Source organism: Platichthys flesus, chromosome 6, assembly GCF_949316205.1.
Source record: "Platichthys flesus chromosome 6, fPlaFle2.1, whole genome shotgun sequence".
Taxonomy (NCBI): Eukaryota; Metazoa; Chordata; class Actinopteri; order Pleuronectiformes; family Pleuronectidae; genus Platichthys; species Platichthys flesus.
This window is the reverse complement of record NC_084950.1, coordinates 16,191,988-16,210,442: the sequence shown is the minus strand read 5'-3', so window position 1 is coordinate 16,210,442 and position 18,455 is coordinate 16,191,988. Positions and strand designations below refer to the sequence as shown.

The following is an 18,455-nucleotide window of genomic DNA, read 5'->3' as shown; positions in this document are numbered from 1 at the left end:
AGGCCCTGTATGAATCTGAGTGTGAATGGCAAAAAACGTTCTGTAAAGTTCTTTGAGTGTCCGTCAAGACTAGAAAAGAACCACATCAACTCAGACCCTTTACCATATCATTTAGCAAACAGTGCTTTTGATCCATTATCAGTGTCAAACATTTATTATAGAAACTACACCCATCAAATATTCTTGGTTGTAATAATCTGGTGAACTCTGGTTACAGCTCTGACTCCTCACTGGGACACGGACATGAACTTCCACATCAGCGTCCCCGAGCTCTGCCTCGTCCGCTTCTGTGTGCGGGATCAGACCGGCTTCCTCAGTAGTGACTTTGTGGGCCAGTACACTCTGCCCTTCAGCAGCCTGAAGAAAGGTGAGTCCCAGAGACATGGAGAGTGGCAGCGGCTGAGGATTGGGGGGGGAGTAAAAACAAAAGACTTAAATTACATCAGGTGACATTGTGTGACCATTATTGTATTTCCCCTTCGGTCATCGTGTCAGCATTACTGAAGGTTGGTCTCTGCTCTGTGCTCCAGTTTGTCTTAACATGCTCCTGTGTGTGTGTGCATACAAACAAGATGCTCATGTATTTAGCAGACGTTTCTTTTTTCACCTCCAGGCTACCGCTGGGTACCTCTCCTGTCCCGAGACGGATGCAGTCTGGAGCCAGCCACCCTCTTTGTTTTTATCTGGTATTCTTAAAAACAGACTCCCTCTCTCTTACACACAGTTATACACAGTTTTAGTCACTCACACACACACACACACACACACACACACACACACACACACACACACACACACACACACACACACACACACACACACACACACACACACACACACACACACACACACACACACACACACACACACACAAAGAAGCGTGGCTGATGTAGAAACAAACAAAAATAAATAACTACAAAAAAAGCTCAGTTTCCATCTGTTATAAATACCAGTTTTATTGTGAGAAGGGTATTTTCCTACATCGTGCACAGTGAGCTGCAGAGGAATATACCATCAGTTTCTGACAGGGCTCAAAAGACAAGAAAGAAGATAACATTATTACGGAATTAATAATAGATGCAGTTTAAGTGCAGTTATTGAGGTGGAGTTGATCACACATGAGCCGATCTTATACCCCAACCATGAGATGATGATGCTTTCAGGTTCCAAAAGAATACATTTTATATTAAATGTGGGGTAAGTGATATTAATTTGTCAAATTCTGATAATAGCACCTCACACCTTCACTAGCTGTACATTCTGTGTGTGTGTGCTGGAAAGAGGAGAGGAGCACTACTGTGCCGGAGTAACTACAGTTGATGCGATGTACCTGTTAAGCCAGTGCCATTGTGTTTGGCTCCATGAGACCATCAGGAGGCACAAAGCTCAGGAAATGTCACCTTCTTCTCCAGGAGCTGTGTCTGGATGACGGTGGGTTTGATCAACCGCTAGCTCCTATTGGTGCAAGGACCTGACGCTTGGCTCTCCTGACATCATGAATGCAAATGTTTCACTCTAGTTTAAATATGTTGACTCCAGCAATAGACGCAAATGATACGATAGACACGAAATCTGTATTTATCGACCTATTTATTGACTTTGTTTTTGGGCGGAAGATTCAAAATTTAGAAGCAACTGGTGTTAGACTTAAGTTAGAGAAATTCTGAAGACTTGTGTGAACATTGATGAGCAGTGAGGCCACAAGGAGTTGCCACCGGAGGCTGTGGGCTGTGGCCACCATAAACACCGGTATGTAATGTCCTCTGAGCGGGCAGCAGCCAGTCACAACCACATGGTGGTGTAGCATTAACAGTTCATCAGTGTCTCTCTCTCTCTCTCACACGCACACACACTCACGGCTTATTCTGGTCATTGAATGCATCGTTATACAACGGGTGTGTTTTTGTCTACAGATGAAGTTATTGTTTGTGAAGGCCAATGCAAACTTGTTGAGATCAGTGGTAACGCACGTGCCGTTCCCCAGAATCAGTTGCAGCAGCTTTGAGGCTGAAATTGATGAGTCACACCGGGATACATTCACACTCCGTGAACATTCCGATGAGCGAGTAGCAGCCAGTGTTTTCCGTTCCGAACCAGCCGCCCTGTGCGAGAGCCAACAGGGAATAATATAAATAGCTTTCACAGAGGTATATTCATTATTGAGCCTAACCCAGTGCAGGGGCGTCTATTTCTACCTGTGTTCATCACTGAGTACCGTGAATGAGGAGGAGAGCACGGGTCAGCAGGCCTGTCAGGAGGAGGATGGCATTTAGACCCGCCTCAGCCTTGAAAGAGGCCATGTGGATGTGTGTGTTTGTGTGTGTGTGTTTGTTTTCTGGATATTTGTACAGGCATGTGAACATCTGCCTCTGCATGTTTGTGCATGCATGTGAATAACTGTGTCTGGACGCCACTGATGGATAAGACAAAGGATGGAGAGAGAGGGGGGGAGGGGGATGTTAAGTCAACCCCTCAGGCCAGAGAGGCAGTGTTGTCATCCTGCTCACACACACATCCACACACTCCTCACCCCTCTCTCCTCACCCCAACCCTTCCACTGGTCAAGGACATCCAGTTGACACAGCCTAAAGGGACAAACAACACGTTCCGTCTGGTAACTGACAGGCAGCCTCGGAATGACAACAACAAACGTATCACCTCCTCCTCAATCTGCCACCCTGACTGTCTCGACCACGCACATTTACAACAACGAAAACAAAGTGCATGTACAAATTAAAGTGCACGTACAATAACACAAGTAATAGTTTCTTTCCTTCATCACAGAGACTGCATTGAAACAAGCAGAATCAAATATTTTAGAATAATTCGCACAATAAACAGTCTCTCCCCCTGAGTCTAGTGACTCAGATTTGTAACGTCTTCCATTCACCGGCAGTGCAATGAGCTCAGGGTTCAATGAGGTTCAGTTGCATCAGATAAATAGTTAAAAATGTCAGTGCACACTTCCTCCTCTCAGGTGAATCTCCCACACTTCATCAGTCTGGATCCTGTCCCTCAGTGCGGCTGCGCCCTCTGCTGGCAGCAGGCGCACAGTGCTCTCAGGTCAGACTGCACAGTTCCCGAGGGGAAACCATGTTTTCTTGTCCAGGAACTTGTCCTCCAGTCTGATGTTGGTCGCAGCCACGAACGTCTTCTTGCTCTTCACCGTCACTTCCAGCACCATCCCATACAGCAGTGGAACACAGCTGTACTCCAGCTGTGAACAGGAGGAAGATGTTATCAGCTCCTATCAACTCGGCTCTGCATGTGGCCTCCAATGTTTGGCTTCTATCTCAAATCTCTGGTTCACATTAAACATGCAACAGTCTGTCAGGGCTGCTGAGTCAGAGTCTGCTGGGTTTAACACTCAAAGATCTCATCCCGCTCACACAGCGAGGAGAGCGGCCCCGCAGGCGGAGCTCAAGATGGAAGTGAACGCTACACGCATCAGTCAGATTGAGTTTGTGAGCTGAGTGACAGCACGTCATCTAAAGAGGATAGGGAAAAGGTTTCCCTGACACATGATCACATTTTGAGTTCATATCAAAGAACGAGTTAGTGAAGAGCAGCCTGGTCAGACGCCCCGTTCAGGAGAAGGATCAATTTAAAATTGTGTTTATCTGCACCTGATGTATTTAGGTTCAATATTGATTCTTTGTTGTTGATCTCAATCAACTCCTGAAGAAAAGATGATGGCAGTCGCACCATCACCTGCCTGTGTCTGTTAGTTAGCAGGATTACACTAAAACTACTGGACAGATGACCAGGAAACTTGGTGAAAGGATGTGCTTAAGATTCGGGAGACCCATTACATCTCAGGCATATTCAGGGGACTGATAATTAGGCGTCTTTGTAATTGGGCGCAGATCAAAATGAAAATCTGGATTTAGCGAATTTAAATGTGGTTTAATAAGGGGACATCGGCACAGATAAGTGCTCTGCTGAGTTTCCTCATGTAAAGCATATGTTAATGAAATAAGAACAGCTGAGAAGGTGATGTACCAGTTCATTGAAAGTGGGGTTGTCATTGTTGCGGACCACCTTTGTCCTCCTCTTGGAGCGCTGCTGAGGGTCCGGCCGCAGGCGCATAACCACGTAGGCGTCGGGGTTAGAGCCGTTTGCATGTTTCTGTTGAAAAGAGAAAAGGACAATAGTTGCTCCTAAGCACAAACAAGTATGTTTTTCTACAGAGAACCAATTTACAACATTTGCAATAAGAAGATAGGCCTGGTGCACACTCGAGGAGTTAAAACTCTGAACCGATTTTGGACATAACAACTATTATAATCGTCAGAACGCCTGGGATTTGGCCAGAGAGTCAAACCACACACTTGCAGAGGCTTGAGGTCTCACAGAAACCTGCAAACGTGACTTCAGAAGTAAAACAAAATATGGAGGGGGATGAATTCCCTCAGCTTGCTGCACTTTTGTGTGTGTTATGTTTGGCAGCGAAAAACTTTTTTGCATCAAGAACCTAATCATGGCTGTGAAGGTGGAATAAGCTTTTGTAGCATGAGTATTGATTGTCATTGGCAGTTGTGGATTTGCTCACATTGCCGATTCTAATAGCGAATGCCCCACGACAGTCGGAGAAGACAAATCTGATCTAAAATCAGCCAGAAGTGTGCACCAGCTCTCATAGTGAAGGAAACTCACAAGGTTCTTCAGGTGTTTTACCAAAACCGAGAGCTTAGAGTTAACATAAGAAATGTAGAGCTGGATCTGAGGCTGGGCTCCTGCAAAAGATCAGAGTTTCAGTGCCAGAAAATCATAGCAAAGCATATGTATACAAACTTTTATTATTAGAGTTCCCCTGAATTATACAGTAGAATCAACTTTCAGATTAAAAATACTACTTACCCGGGGCTGTGCCGGGGCCGTCCAGGACTTTGCCGGGGCCGTCCAGGAACAAGCTGCACACAAACTCATTCTGCAGTGAGAGAGATAGTTAGAGTTAGAGCCAGGTCAATATCACGGGGGGGAATCAAGCAGTGATGTGGAGCGTTGCACGAGGAACCCACTCCCTTGCATGGTCCCTCAAAAAGCTGTTTCAGGTACTTATTCAGCAGAGACATCTTCTTGGTGGTGGTGGACGGCGGAATATACCTGCTCGGAAAACTATCAGGGAGAAGAGAGTCAAGACATGCGTCCAGTTGTTTCCTAACCATATCTTATTATTTATTTCTTGATAAAAGAATAAAAAAACATTCAAATATAAATAGTCATGATATGCAAGCTGGATCTGTGACGTTTTTTTTTTTTCTTTACTTACTGGGGCAGCATCGATTCAATGAAGTGTTTCTGTAACTGCTTATGGATCAGCTCAAGCTGGCCGAATGTCTTCTCACTGGTCAGAACACCATCATCAATGGTAACTCTGAGGCTATACATCTGCAAATCAAACACAACACATCTTTCAATCTGGCTGCGAAAGGATTGAGGTTTTAGATAAACATCCATGTTCTTAAACAACTGATGACTCCTTCAGCGTGAGTGGTGGATGTAGGATTTCTCAATTTAAAGTCATCCCTTGTTTACTGTTAGCTCTATAGCTTTCAGCAACGCCACACATTACATATCTTTATATATGATATAGTATGATATACAATTTCCCGTGTACACTGTGTACCCCCAAATGTATTTTGTGAAGCACTTTGATTTGAGCTAACCTGTAAAAAATGTTTTTACTTCAGGGGCCAAATAGATTTCAGCAGGAAACAAAGACTGACTTCTACTCAAGAACTTGGATAGTTTTTCATCTTTCAACAGTTTAATATTCTGTTTGTTTGAACCTATGTTAAGAATATTGGATGATAACAAGAGAGGGCAAATGTCTGACAATGTTTTCAGGCGTGAACTCCAGAAAATGTCCAGAAAATTGGGCCACACATTTTTCAGAGTTGGCCTTTCAGATAAGAGGAACACAACAGGTGATTATTTGAGTCAGATGCGTTCACGGGAAAATGTCCGGATCGATCAGAAGAGGAACGGCGCCTGCGTGAAGCAAACAGGAGGCAGGACGTGGATACATAACAATTCCGCTCCTAAAAGCACATGGTCACCAGAGACGGCCCTTAACATTAAAACCTCTTGAATCTCGTCGTGTCACTTTAAGATATTTGTCCTCTTCTACTTTCACGTCAGTCAGTAACAAACATCAGTGACACGCCCACTCATGGACGTGAATCTGGACATTTTCAAGCTGTATTCTCACATAAGCTCACTCTGCCAGCCGCCTAGTGGAATATTTGGGAAATGACTGTCGTCTTAAAGCATCGTCATGACATTTTTGTTGTAATAGGAAAACAGGTGCTTTTTTCTATCTAAATCACCAAAACACAAAGAGCAACCCTTTTTGGCCTCACCACATCTTTTTCCTTGACCGCGTATCCCTGGATGACGGCTTCTTGGATGTTGGTGCTGGGAGCGGGGATGCCGTCCCTGGTCAGAGGTTCTTGCTTCTTCCCTTGGGCCATGTTGTGCGTCAGGAAGTTAAACTTGACTGCAACACAGCCCATGCTCTCCTTGATCTTCCTACATCAAACACCAATAAGTACAACTGTGTCTGATAACTTGCATCCCAAAAAATAAAACTGCAGATACAAACCCTGGGTGTTGCACATTTACTTACTTTGTAAAGTAGGATGTGGCCTCCAGGTCGGTGTCATGAGGTCTGAGGTTGTTCTGGACGTACTGCAGGTCATTAGAGTCCTTGAGTTCTGGCATTCCAGCATGTAGCATCTGGTGGCCACGTTCACGCCATCAGTGAGGGTTTGTTATGTTAAACATGATCTATTCTCAGATAGAACCGTGAAGTTATATTATTCAGTAAAGTTCTCACCAGCTCCAACAGGCTGAGGATCAGGGCAGAGCGCCGTCTGATTTTGTTGTAAGCTTCACAGCAGAGCTCCACGAAGCGATGCAGGCGCTGAGGCTTCTGCCCCCCGCCTGTGATGAAGTGCTGCATCTCAGATGTAAAGATGAATGGAGAGCGGTCCCTATCATTGCAACATAAGAGTGGGAGGGGGTTCTTGTTCATTCTCATTGTTGTCTTTGCAAAGGGATGCTGGAAGTTATGGGCTGCTGGGATCAGGTTTATTTGATGCATATTCTTATGAATTTGAGTGACCCACAATATTTTATTCCAGTTTTCAAAAAGCAAACAAACAGCATACTCTGCTTGAGGGCCTCAAATTCGTTTTGAGACACAATTAAAACACCACTACCATTAAAAATCCACATTCTATCAACTACAACACTCAAGCAACTCATTTCCCCTTTGTCAATGCTGCTTGCCTTTTTATCGACTTGCCTTTTAAAGGTTCCAAACTTCTGGGCATTCCCCATAATCTTGCCGAAGTCAATGTGGAACATGTGTCCGCTGGGTTTCAACATGATGTTGTCGTTGTGGCGGTCACAGATCCCCAAGATGAACGTGGCCACGCACCAGCCTGCGCACGAGTGGATGAAGTTCATCACAGCCTGCATTTAGACAATGGAGCAATGTTACACAATGCACATCAAACTGAATGTTCAAGAGAAGGATCAATGCACACAGTTCACATTCAGAATATGGTGAAACCTTTTCATAGTCCTCCTTGGTTTTGTTCCACATGTGGAACCACTTCTCCAGCGTGTCCTCCCGTAGTGTCCCACTCAGACCCCACTCCTGATGAATCTTCCCCAGGGTCACTGCCTCTGGAACCACTTCCACCAGACCTATAGATCACAAGCATGGAAGTGAGGTAAACAATTATTCACAACCACACATGAATAAGAAAAAATAAGTAATTTATATTAATTTACAGACAAATCTAACTGACCCTGAGCTGGGCCTGTGGACAGACACTTGTAGGTGATCATTTGCAGGTCCAGTCCGTCCTGGAGCCAGAGCCTGTCCATCACACGGACAATCTGAAGCACCAGCATGTCCTGACGCAGGTTATCTCCAGTCTGAACAACACAAAGCACTGAGGGATGAAAATGTGGCTCTTGACTTAGCAACAGAGTTTAGGTACCATGGGGCAGCAGCAGTATGAGCAAGCTGTTCTGTAACCAATTAACATTTTCTTAAGAAGGGAGATCTGGACAATAAAGAACCATATTATTTCTAACTTACTGAACAATGGTGGAGACATGACTGGCTGTGCAAGACGATTACCAACCTTGCAGATGACACCGACGTTCTTGGCCAGAGGGTCGGTGCAGACGAATGTGATCCCCAGAGGAGCAGCGTTGGAGTTGTAGAACTTACAGGCCTATTTTCAAATAAGAAAATACTTAATTCAATCGTCTCAGAGGACCTGTGATGACATCAGCTATCAGTAGTTTGCATTCCTCTAAAGAACACTTGCATACAGCAGAGAGGCCCAATCACAATTCTTCCTATACTTCCCTGCAGGCATTTGGCATTTTATCACTGACATGTGTTTAGTTTAGGGAAATTGTAAAGAACACATTTGCGATTGCATTCTTTAAAGTTTCTCTCAAACAATAATAAGTGTTTTGTAATGTTCTCACATCCACGTCCACCGCCTTCACACGGACGGCAGGTTCCAGTGGCAGACCAAAGCTGATCCCGTCTTTGAAGAGGCTGACGATCCTCATCTTTTCTGCGTTCAAAACATTCTGCAGACAAATTCATCAAATAAAAAACAAATTCAAATAAAATCTTGAACTTGCACAGTTACAGTCACAAACAATGAGGATTATGAGCCATTAGGTGAGTGCATACACGAATGGGTGGATGAGAGACCTGAATACAGACCTTACGTCGAGACTTGTCAGCGGTGCGGACCCTGTCAGCCACCTGCACCAGCTCGGACACCAGCTGGGTTTCGTGCTCCAGCTCCTGCCTCAGTGACCGGCCACAGCAGTGCAACAGAGCCGCCTGAATCTTATTGTACCAACTCTGGTAGTAAGGGTCAGTCTGAGCATCCTCCAGCAGCCTGTCGACATAGAAACATAAAAAGTTCAACAAGCAGTGAAAAATACAGAGCGTGAAAAAACACACAATATGATACCAAAGCAAAGATATTAATGTATCACAGTGACATTGTTGATCTCTCGGGCGCTCACCAGTAGAGTTGCTGGGCGATTCGGATGTTCCTCAGTGATCTCTCCAACAGCAGCATCACCAGAGGTCCCTCCAACTCCCACTCACTCTTCAGAGCCTGCAGGACATGTCATTCATCACACCACTGTGGAAAGTAACAAGGTGTGACACCTACACTACAAATGGTTTAGTCCCGTGCTGAGATATTTACTTGTAGAAGATACCATGTGGTTAATGTGGAGGTGGGTGAGGGTGTGGGTGTGTTTACCTGGACCAGCTGAGGCAGAAACACCTCCAGTTCTCCATCAGATGTCTGATCAAAGTACTGAACAGCAGCTCCCCGCACAGTCTGATCATGGAAACTGAAAAAGACGTGTTAAGACTGAATGTAATGTAATAAATATATGGCTATAAACCTTTAAAAGGGTTCATTGTGTAAGATTTAGATGAAAGAGATCTATTAGGAGATCGAATTCTAAATGTATCTAAAAATAATCCTTGTGATCTTTTCACTAGTGTGTTTCATTTAATTGTTTAGTTGTTGTTTCCTTTACACCTAGAATAAGCCCTTTATATTGAAATACTTTATATTAACATCGGCAAAGGGTCCTCTCTATGGAGGCCGCTATGTTTTTACAGTAGCCCAGACTGCATAAACTAAACACCTTTTGAGATTTATGACAACTGAAGGTTAACATAGGTTCTCTTACATGTTTGGAAGGGGAAGGTTAGGTAAATTGAACCTCAGTATTATTGTGTTTTGTTACCAATGAGTCTTGCAGTAGACTCGGGGGGGAGAAACGTTTTCACTCTAAGTCCTGATTGTTTTCAATGTTTATATGGAACATGACAAACCCAATAAAATCTGTATCTACCACAAAAACCTAGCTGAGAAATCGAATGTGGCCTCACCTATAGGTTTGTTTTAAGTTAAGGAGACTGTTGTCAGAGCTAAGTGCTCTAGTGAGTGCAGGTCTAGTGTGTATGTGAAGCCAGTGCAGTCTACCTGTCACTGAGCAGGAAGAGCGCCTCCTCAGGTAGATGAATGGGCCAGTTCTCTACTACAGTATAGATCTCTGTCAAGTATTCAGGCTTCCACTGGGGAACTCCGCCCAGCATCAGGTGGAGGAACGTGCTGGCTTTGTCTCCACAGTCTCGCTTCTCCCACAGGAAAGATTTCTCATTTTCTGTAAGACTGACAGAAGAGATGATACGGTTAGAGACACAGAAAGCAAGAAGACATTTCAGGGAATAGAATTCTCTCTTTAGCAGTTAAACTGTATATGGTCAAAAATCATCACATGATAGTTGTTTTCCTCTACTCACAAACAGAGGCAGTGCTTCTTCGAGACGTCCAGCATTTTCTTCTGCAGCTCCTCACACGGTGGAGTGAAAATGACCGAACCAGGCAGTGCGATGGGTCTCTGATAGGTCCACTTGAACTGATTTGGAAACTCGAGCTGGAGCAGACCAATCGTAGGATGAAGTATCAAGCAGGTAATGTGGTGTAGTGTGGTGTTTTGCTCAACAGGGGGCAGAGTTGTTCAATATTACTAACCTGCAGTATGACCCCAACAGGTTGAGTGTGGCTGTCGAACAGGGCAGGGGAGGGAGGAGCTGGCGTCCAGGCCAGCGTGGACAGACTGAGCAGGACGGTCCCTGTTGCCAAAGTCCTCCACACACACAGCACACACCCTCTGTCACTAATTATTGTGTCAACTGTTGTGCAGTATCAAATGTATGAGCACAATATCATTTAAAAGTATCCACTTTCTAGTAAATGTGTAATAGCAGAATTACCGGAAATAAATTAAAATCATTTGCAAAATTAGTAAATAAATCAGTTTCTAACATAATTCAGAAACCCAAAGTGATTTCAAACTTGTTAGTGACCCAAACTATCAAGGCAGGATAATAACAAATTCTCATTTTTTACAATATTAAAAACAATAATAATGGAGAATATATGGTGTCTTCATCCGTCATTTCCTAAACCATAGACCTTGTGCCTTGTCTTGTGCTTGTTTTACCACAAATAAGTCTCCCAGGTGAAAATGATATTTTGCAGTTGCAAAAAGAGACAGAGATTATTCCTCCAAAATCCATTTGAAATGAATTTTGAAACGTTCCTCTTTTTAAAGTTGAATTATAAGTTGTTATTTGTGATTATGGGCTAATTATGGATAAAGCCGCACTGAATGGGCTCGTAGTAATCTGTCCATGACAGACGGTCTATATGTAATTAAAAAATAAATGTGAGCATTTAACAGATAAGGAGGAAACATTGAAAAGTTCTTAACCACCAGGACAGGTTCACTAAATCGGTGGCTGAAATCTTTCAATGCCCCTGATCCTCTCAATTCTCTCCTTGAAACTGTCAAACACGTAAGCAAAGCGCAACATAACGGGAAGTTAGATATCTACATAACACTGGATTCTGTAGTGGGCAACTTACCTGTTGGTGTAAAGAGGTAATACGGCCCAGCCGAGGAGCTCAGGATTCTTTCCTTTCTTTGAGCCTTTGAAGTGAAACGTCAACATGCTCTCATAGGGCAGCTCCTTCACTGGAACAGGGAACACCATCCTGAAATCAAACACATGCACATGCTCCCATAAACATGCTGCTTCTTTCTGTGTAGGTCGTCTCACATCATTTTCTTTGTTTGTTTAGATTAACTCTCATAATAACTAATAAAAAAAAAGTTTTTTTTTTCATTCGCTCATTATCTACTCAATAAGAAGTGGTCATCATTTAGTCCTATTGTATTGGATTTGGCTGCAACACTGGCCTGGAACTCCAAAAGCATTTTGTGAACTTAAACACTTCACCCAGCCCTCCATAGTGTTGAGTAGAGAATGAATGCATTTTCATTTTTCGGGGAACTACCCCTCTTGTAACTTTTTCTGTTGTTCTCAAATTTGAGTGAAAAACAATGGATTTAATGTAAGCTAATGTAAACAAACAGAGCCAGAGTCCGATGCAAGGACAGAAAGCAGAGCTGATACGTCCGAATCCATTTCAGTTTCATTAACAGTCACAATGTAAAACGAATGGCAACAAGGAAAGGGTCAACTGGACTCTTTTTAGCATTTGGATAAAGCCACGACCTGGATGACTGAGAATCTTCACAGACAAGGAAAGAGAAGGATGATTATGTATATTTCTTTTTTTTAACAGCTTTTACTCTTACATGCGGTTACACTGGATCTTGTTTCCATACGACAAGGCTGTGCTGATGTGTTCGGAAACGCCAGTGTCGCAGATCTTCACTCCTCTGTACATCAACTCACAGGAAACAGAGAAGTGCTCATACCTATGAAGAAGAACAAAGAGAAACCGACAAAAACCTAGTGTCGATATTAGGGGGGTGGTCCATCTTTGTGTACCTGTGTGTGTGTACACATACACATCAGTAATGTGACCACGTACGTGTTGAGCCAGGAGAGCTGCAGTTTGTAGAGAGCAGCGATGTTGAACTGGCAGATGTCCCCGTAGTCCTCGACATCACGTGTCTGCTGGTGGCTGGTGACCTCCTGACCTCTGAAGTCTGACTGGAAGCTGTCAAAAAAGATCTGCAGCACTTTGAGCAGCGCCGCCCGCAGCATGAGCACGGCTGCAGTTCAGAACACAGAACCAAGATCACATCAAAAGGTTAGTTTATCAATACCTATATTACTTAAAACATAATACAGTTATAGGTAAAACACCAAGGACATTCCCCTGTGACCCACTGGTTGTACCATATTAGCAATAACCTCCATTTGATTTAATTGGGCAACGTAGTTTGCATATCATACCCCCCTTTCTCCACCTGTCGATTCCTCTACTGTTAATATTAAACAGACAAACCAATACCACTCTAATATAGTTGATTAACAGTTACTCACCACTTTCAATCTCATCAGGACTCTGTGAAGAAGAAAAGGAGAAAATGAATCTCATAAATTCCTCGGTGGAATGATGAGGTGATGACAGTTTTGGTGCATTATAGAGTCACAATACCTCAGCAAAGTATTTTACATATAAGGTGGAAAAACCAGCAGACAGAGAATTCGATGATTACATGTTTTGAGGCCACTGTGACCACCCAAATTCAATCAGTTAATCTGTATCTCTAAGTGAAAATTTGAGCAAAATCTGAAAGGCTTCTCAGGAGGCGTTGTGAAGATAACATATTCACAAGGCAAGGAAGGATTCTAAGGGGTCACAGAGACCTTTGACCTAAAATGATCTAATCAAATCATATCTGAATCCAAGTAAATGTTTTTAGCAAATTAAAAGAAATTCCCTCAAGGTTTTCCTGAGATATTGTGTTCACACGGGAAAAAATGTTTTGTGCTGTCACAGCAACCTTAACCTTTGGCTTCCAAAATCCATTCAGTTCATTCTTGATTTGAACTAAATGTGTGAATCACATTTAAAGAGATTCTCTCCAGGTGTTTTGATATATCGTATTTACAAGAATAGTACGAACAACCATAAACATAATACATTCAGTCACTGGCTATCGCCAGTGCAGAGGCATAAAAAATGATCAATAAAACCACTTAAAAAGAAAAAGGGGCTGAACAACTGACAGAACGTCTGTGTTGATCCAACTTCACAATTGTGTGATTGTGTGTAACATCCTACCAACTGTGTGGGGCCGAGTCTGTTGAGCCAGCTGGTGACGTCCTCCAGCTCCTCACATGAGAGTCCACAGAGAAGATTAGTGATGATGTAAACTCGACTCAAAAGCACATAGATGTTGATCCCAGACTATAGACATGAACAGATCACACCCAAGAATCAATAACCAAAACTGATAAACACATGCGTGTGAGAGTCATTTATATACCTGACCATCATGTCATGTCTTTACTGACCTTATTCTTCATGATCTCTGTCACCTCTCTGTTGTAGTTGCTGAGCACATCCTGCAGGCTCAACCTGTGACAGGGGGACAGATTAAACACACACACACAGGACAGAGTGGAAGGAGCAACAGTCATGCTTTCTACTAACAGACGTTGGTTTACGCATGACCCACTGAGCGTTTCATTGTCACTGACACCGTTGTACAAAGCGGATGTGGGAGGCCTGACTGTGTGTCCTCTTACTTGCAGGTGTCAAAGAGACAGGCAGGACGCAGGGACTGGTACAGCTGGCAGGGGCTCCTGTGGTCTGCCTCCTTAGAGAAGAAACACACGGAAAGTTCACATAAAAATAAAAAAATTCATTCATTACCTACTCACCACTATGCCGATGGAGGGGTGGGTGAAGTGTTTGAGTCCGCAAAACACTTTTGGAATTTTAGGGGTAAACAGTGTTGCAGCCAAATCCATTACAATTGAAGTGTATGGTGACAACTGCTTAAACAACAGGAGCATCCCTCCATACTACTCTGGTGATGTCATCCACGTGTCTGGAAGCCCCAACATTCAAATTTTGACTCGAATTTACACTTTGTTTAAGCCTAAAAGTCCAAGACTGGATGCTCACACCAGTGAGCCCTAGTGTACACGCCCTTGTGTACACTAGGGCGAGAGCTTGTGAGCTGTGTGCGTGCTAGCTCGGCTCTAATGAGGATATCAAAACATGGTGTAAATGACTTTAACACCATGAAGTTTTTAGTTTTTTTTTAGAATGTCAGGCTTTCCGGACACTTGGATGACATCACAGCAGCAGTATGGAGGCATGTTGTGTATTTTTTTCTGATGTTTCATTACGTTCGAAGAATCGGTTACCTCTTACTTTAATGGTATTAGATTGAATGATAATGATAATTTTCACTTTTTGGGTGAACTATCCTATTACCATACTGGCTGCTTTGTTGGACTGTGGCTGTTTTTAAAACTTATGTAGAATCATGAAATTGCAGTGGAATGTTTGTTCAGAATTTGTATGGCTCTGATTCTAAAGGACTCATCAGGTTCACCTTTATCGAGTTTCATTCCTGCGGCTGAGCGCCTGCAGTCATGACGTTATGTGTAAACAGAACAAAGTCAAGGAATCAGGGTGGAGGACTTTACAACAGCCCTGACAATTAGACTTCGTTTCGAGACTGAAGACAGGCCACTCCTTCTTGGTTAATGATCTGCTGTGTAGCTGGGAACAGAGGCAGAGTTTGAAGTGACTTACATCCCTAGACAGACTGTGTTTGAGGTTGTTCACGTGGAGCAGTCGCAGGGGGACCGTCAGTTTGAGCTTGTGGTAGATCTGAATAGTGTCGTGCATACCCAGCAGCTCCTCACTGCAGACAGAGCAGAGAAATCACACACAGAGCACCAATTTGTACAAAGAATAAGGAGCATCATACACTACAACATCATGGTACATGTACGTTTCTGGATAAGTGTCTTACTTTCGCAGACACTCCTCGGAGTCACACAGCTTTAGAACGTATTGCCCACTTGTGGCGGGAGTGAGGTCCAGCAGCTGGAAGATTTCATCAATCAGACTCTTCACTGTCCTGTTCACTGGATAAAAGAAGAGAGTTCAGAGTCCACACACACGTCTCTCTATAGTTGTGAAGACACTCATTGACACAATACATTCTCTAGCCCATTACCTTAACCTTAACAATCACAACTAAATGCCTAACCTTAACCCTGAAACCAAGTCTTAAAGGGATAGTTCACCTTAAAAATGAAAATGTACTCATTATCTACTCACCTCTATGCCAATGGAAGGGTGGGAAAAGTGTTTGAGTCCACAAAAGTCTCAGGGGCAAACAGCGTTGGAGCAGAATCCAATACCACTGAAGTGATTGTTGACCAAATCTTAATCTTAAAAAAAAACATGCCTCCATACTGCTCCTGTGGTGTCATCCAAATGTCTGCATGCCCCGACATTCATATTTGATTCGAAACAAGGTCATTTACACTCGTTTGAAGTCTAAAAGTCTATCAGACATGGCTAAGCTAGCAGACGTTAGCATTACAGAGGGTCCCTGAATGCACCTCGACAGGAAGACATCAACAGACATTTAGGCTAAAAACATGGTGTAAATTACGCAGTTTGAAGTCAAATATGAATGTTGAGGCTTGCCGACACTTGGATGACACCACACAAGCAGTATGGAGGCATGTTGTGTTTTCCTGTGGTTTTATTACGTCTGAAGATTTGGTCAGCAGATACTAGTTGCTCTGACCCTGTTTACCCCTGAGAGTGTTTTGTGGACTTGTGAACTCTTCGCCCACCCCTTCGTTCATTCACTCATTATCAGATAAGATAATGAGTGAATTTTCATTTCTTGGTGAAATATCCGTTTAACCCTCAAACAGGTCATTGAATCTCACACGTCACAACCAAATTGCCTCTCATAATTATAAAAAGACATGTGCACACTTGACAAACAATGACATAGGATTTAATACAAACATAATATCCCTACATACTAGAGTGGCACTCAGCAGAGTGAGACACTGAATATATCCCCTTATAAAACCAGTTTATGGACAATAGCACAAGTTTACTCAGAAGTAGAAGTTATATCAAGATATGGAAACAAAACATTTGTCTGAAGGATCTGGTGAATCATGAAATGTGTTGACAATGAGAACAATTTAATGAATTTACAGCCCATCAAACAAAGTACAACTGCACTGAGCAGAGCTTATACTTCACCAAGCCCCAAAATATGTCTTATTCTCACCATCGAGAGCCACAAATTATACCCTTGTAAAACCGGTGTGATCTGGGCGAGGTTGAAAGGGCTTGTAAATGAGTGTGGTACCTGTGGTGGGGAGGGGGATCTGGTTAGTGCCCCACTCTGTGGCCATGCTGACCGTCACCTCCACCTGCTGCAGCAGGGCAGGGTGGACCTGCAGCACTCGACCCCACAACACGCCTGAGTTATGAACCCCGTCACTGTGTTTGTGCCGTGACATCAGCCTGCCAGAGATGGTAAAGACAAACAGGTTTCCGGTTTGAATGGAAACCACTCCTAACATATTGTACGTTTGGTATCATTCTCTTACTTGGACGTTGCCTCACAAAAAGAGGAAAGCCTCCTGGTGCTGCCCTGTGGAGTGTCTATAAGTCTGATCGTCCAGAGCTCCTGATGTGAAAGTAAAAACAAACTTAGGGCTCTCTCTCTGATCTCACCACCTCTTGTTTAGGTGATATTATTCAGGAGATGAGGAGCTTTCTGCCTCACATACTCACATGAAGGTCTATTTCCGTCCTGGATCGGATGAGCCTGGGAGCGGGCTTCGGTGGGTCACAGGAAACCTGCTTTCTGAGTGTCCTAGGGGGTACAGGGGGGGCTGCAGGGTCTTGTCTATCTTCCAACCAGGGCAGAGGCCTGGTTCTGGGTGGAGGTGGAGGCCTGCGGACTGGTCGAAGCCCAGTTGTGTTGTGCTGGTCAGTGATCTCAGTGCCTCCAGCCGAGAGATGACCCGGAGGTTGTGGTTGAGGTTCAGGCAGGAAGATAAACTCAGCAGGGGAGGTCTCACACAAAGGTTCTTCATCCTTTTCCTGAAGCTGGTCAAGGTCCTCGTAAATGTGGGTTTCATCTAGATCCGCTCTCAAAGGCAAGGGGAGGTCGGACTCTTGTGTCTGGAGTGTTTCATCTTGCCTGTCAGGAGGATCCATCACATTGTAGAGGATTGGGTTGTTTCACACTCTCAATGCGTCCTAAAGGAAACACAAAATTCATTATCATTTATTCACTTTCTTTGTATTCGAATCAATCACTTGAGTGTATGACCCTGAGGACACCACATGCAGGACCAGTGAGCTGTTTTATGACTCAGGGTTTAGAATTTGTCTAATAATTAACAAGCTTTCAAATCTTAACAGGAAATCTACCTGAGCGCGCCACTGAGTTTAGAGCAGTTAAACTGAAGTCAAAGAAAACATGAAGACTTAACACGGTAACCTTCCTGGTACTTTACCTTACACAGAACTTAAATGAAAGTAAAGCTCAGTCCAAATCTTCAATTCAATCTTTTAAACATAGAATAAACTGAGACTCTTACATCCACTGGACACACTTCATACTTTCAGGTTAGTTGTTAAACACCTGGATTGTTGTGATGGTTGGAAACTCACCATGAGAGCTCGGCGAGCTGGGGTCTCATCCTGTGTCAACACCAAGAGCGTCTGCGGGAAACCAGGCTCAGCAAGTTAAACCAGTACAACATTTAGAAAGGTCTGCATCTGCTTCCTCACCCCGCCCACTGCCAACATGCACAGCCATGCTCTCTCTGCTGGAGGAAACACAGCATTACACGTAGGTGATTGTTCAAGAGTTTTTATCCACAAATATAGAAACTGAACACAAGAGATCTATCATAGGAATACTGTCATTGTTTTAGTAAACAATTTCACACACACACACACACACACACACACACACACACACACACACACACACACACACACACACACACACACACACACACACACACACAC

The 18,455-nt window shown here is 43.6% G+C and overlaps 2 protein-coding genes across 3 annotated transcripts in view; one reads left to right on the top strand and one right to left on the bottom strand.

Moving 5' to 3' along the window:
* LOC133954751 (1-phosphatidylinositol 4,5-bisphosphate phosphodiesterase zeta-1-like) overlaps positions 1–895 on the top strand; it is a 57,117-nt gene extending 56,222 nt beyond the window's left edge. For both annotated transcript variants that reach the window (XM_062389233.1, XM_062389232.1), the window contains 2 exons: positions 218–367; positions 614–895. In XM_062389233.1, coding sequence (XP_062245217.1) covers positions 218–367; positions 614–696 — 233 coding nt within the window. In that variant the 3' untranslated portion in view covers positions 697–895. The remainder of the gene's footprint in view (positions 1–217; positions 368–613) is intronic.
* Positions 896–1,573: 678 nt separating this feature from the next.
* On the bottom strand, positions 1,574–18,168 carry pik3c2g (phosphatidylinositol-4-phosphate 3-kinase catalytic subunit type 2 gamma). Its single transcript, XM_062390634.1, has 33 exons — positions 18,093–18,168; positions 17,205–17,675; positions 17,018–17,097; positions 16,774–16,931; positions 15,400–15,514; positions 15,177–15,288; positions 14,156–14,226; positions 13,922–13,985; positions 13,689–13,814; positions 12,944–12,965; positions 12,486–12,669; positions 12,247–12,369; positions 11,511–11,639; positions 10,614–10,728; positions 10,382–10,515; positions 10,062–10,250; positions 9,324–9,417; positions 9,079–9,173; positions 8,768–8,948; positions 8,521–8,628; positions 8,166–8,258; positions 7,824–7,953; positions 7,583–7,719; positions 7,313–7,482; positions 6,842–6,998; positions 6,632–6,741; positions 6,366–6,534; positions 5,273–5,391; positions 5,022–5,118; positions 4,861–4,930; positions 4,657–4,736; positions 4,003–4,128; positions 1,574–3,217 (listed from the first exon to the last, which is right to left on the bottom strand). The coding sequence occupies exons 2-33, from the start codon at positions 17,631–17,633 to the stop codon at positions 3,065–3,067; spliced, it is 4,140 nt and encodes a 1,379-aa protein (XP_062246618.1). The 5' UTR covers positions 17,634–17,675; positions 18,093–18,168; the 3' UTR covers positions 1,574–3,064.
* Positions 18,169–18,455: the final 287 nt, after the last annotated feature.

Bases quoted from the DNA above. Each gene is read 5' to 3' on its own strand.
- pik3c2g (XM_062390634.1), bottom strand. From the start codon at position 17,633: ATGGATCCTCCTGACAGGCAAGATGAAACACTCCAGACACAAGAGTCC. The intron at 15,289-15,399 runs GTAAGACACTTA...CTCTGTCTGCAG, and splicing joins TCCGAGGAGTGTCTGCGAAA to TGAGGAGCTGCTGGGTATGC. The intron at 7,483-7,582 runs GTTTCACCATAT...GTCTAAATGCAG, and splicing joins CCAAGGAGGACTATGAAAAG to GCTGTGATGAACTTCATCCA.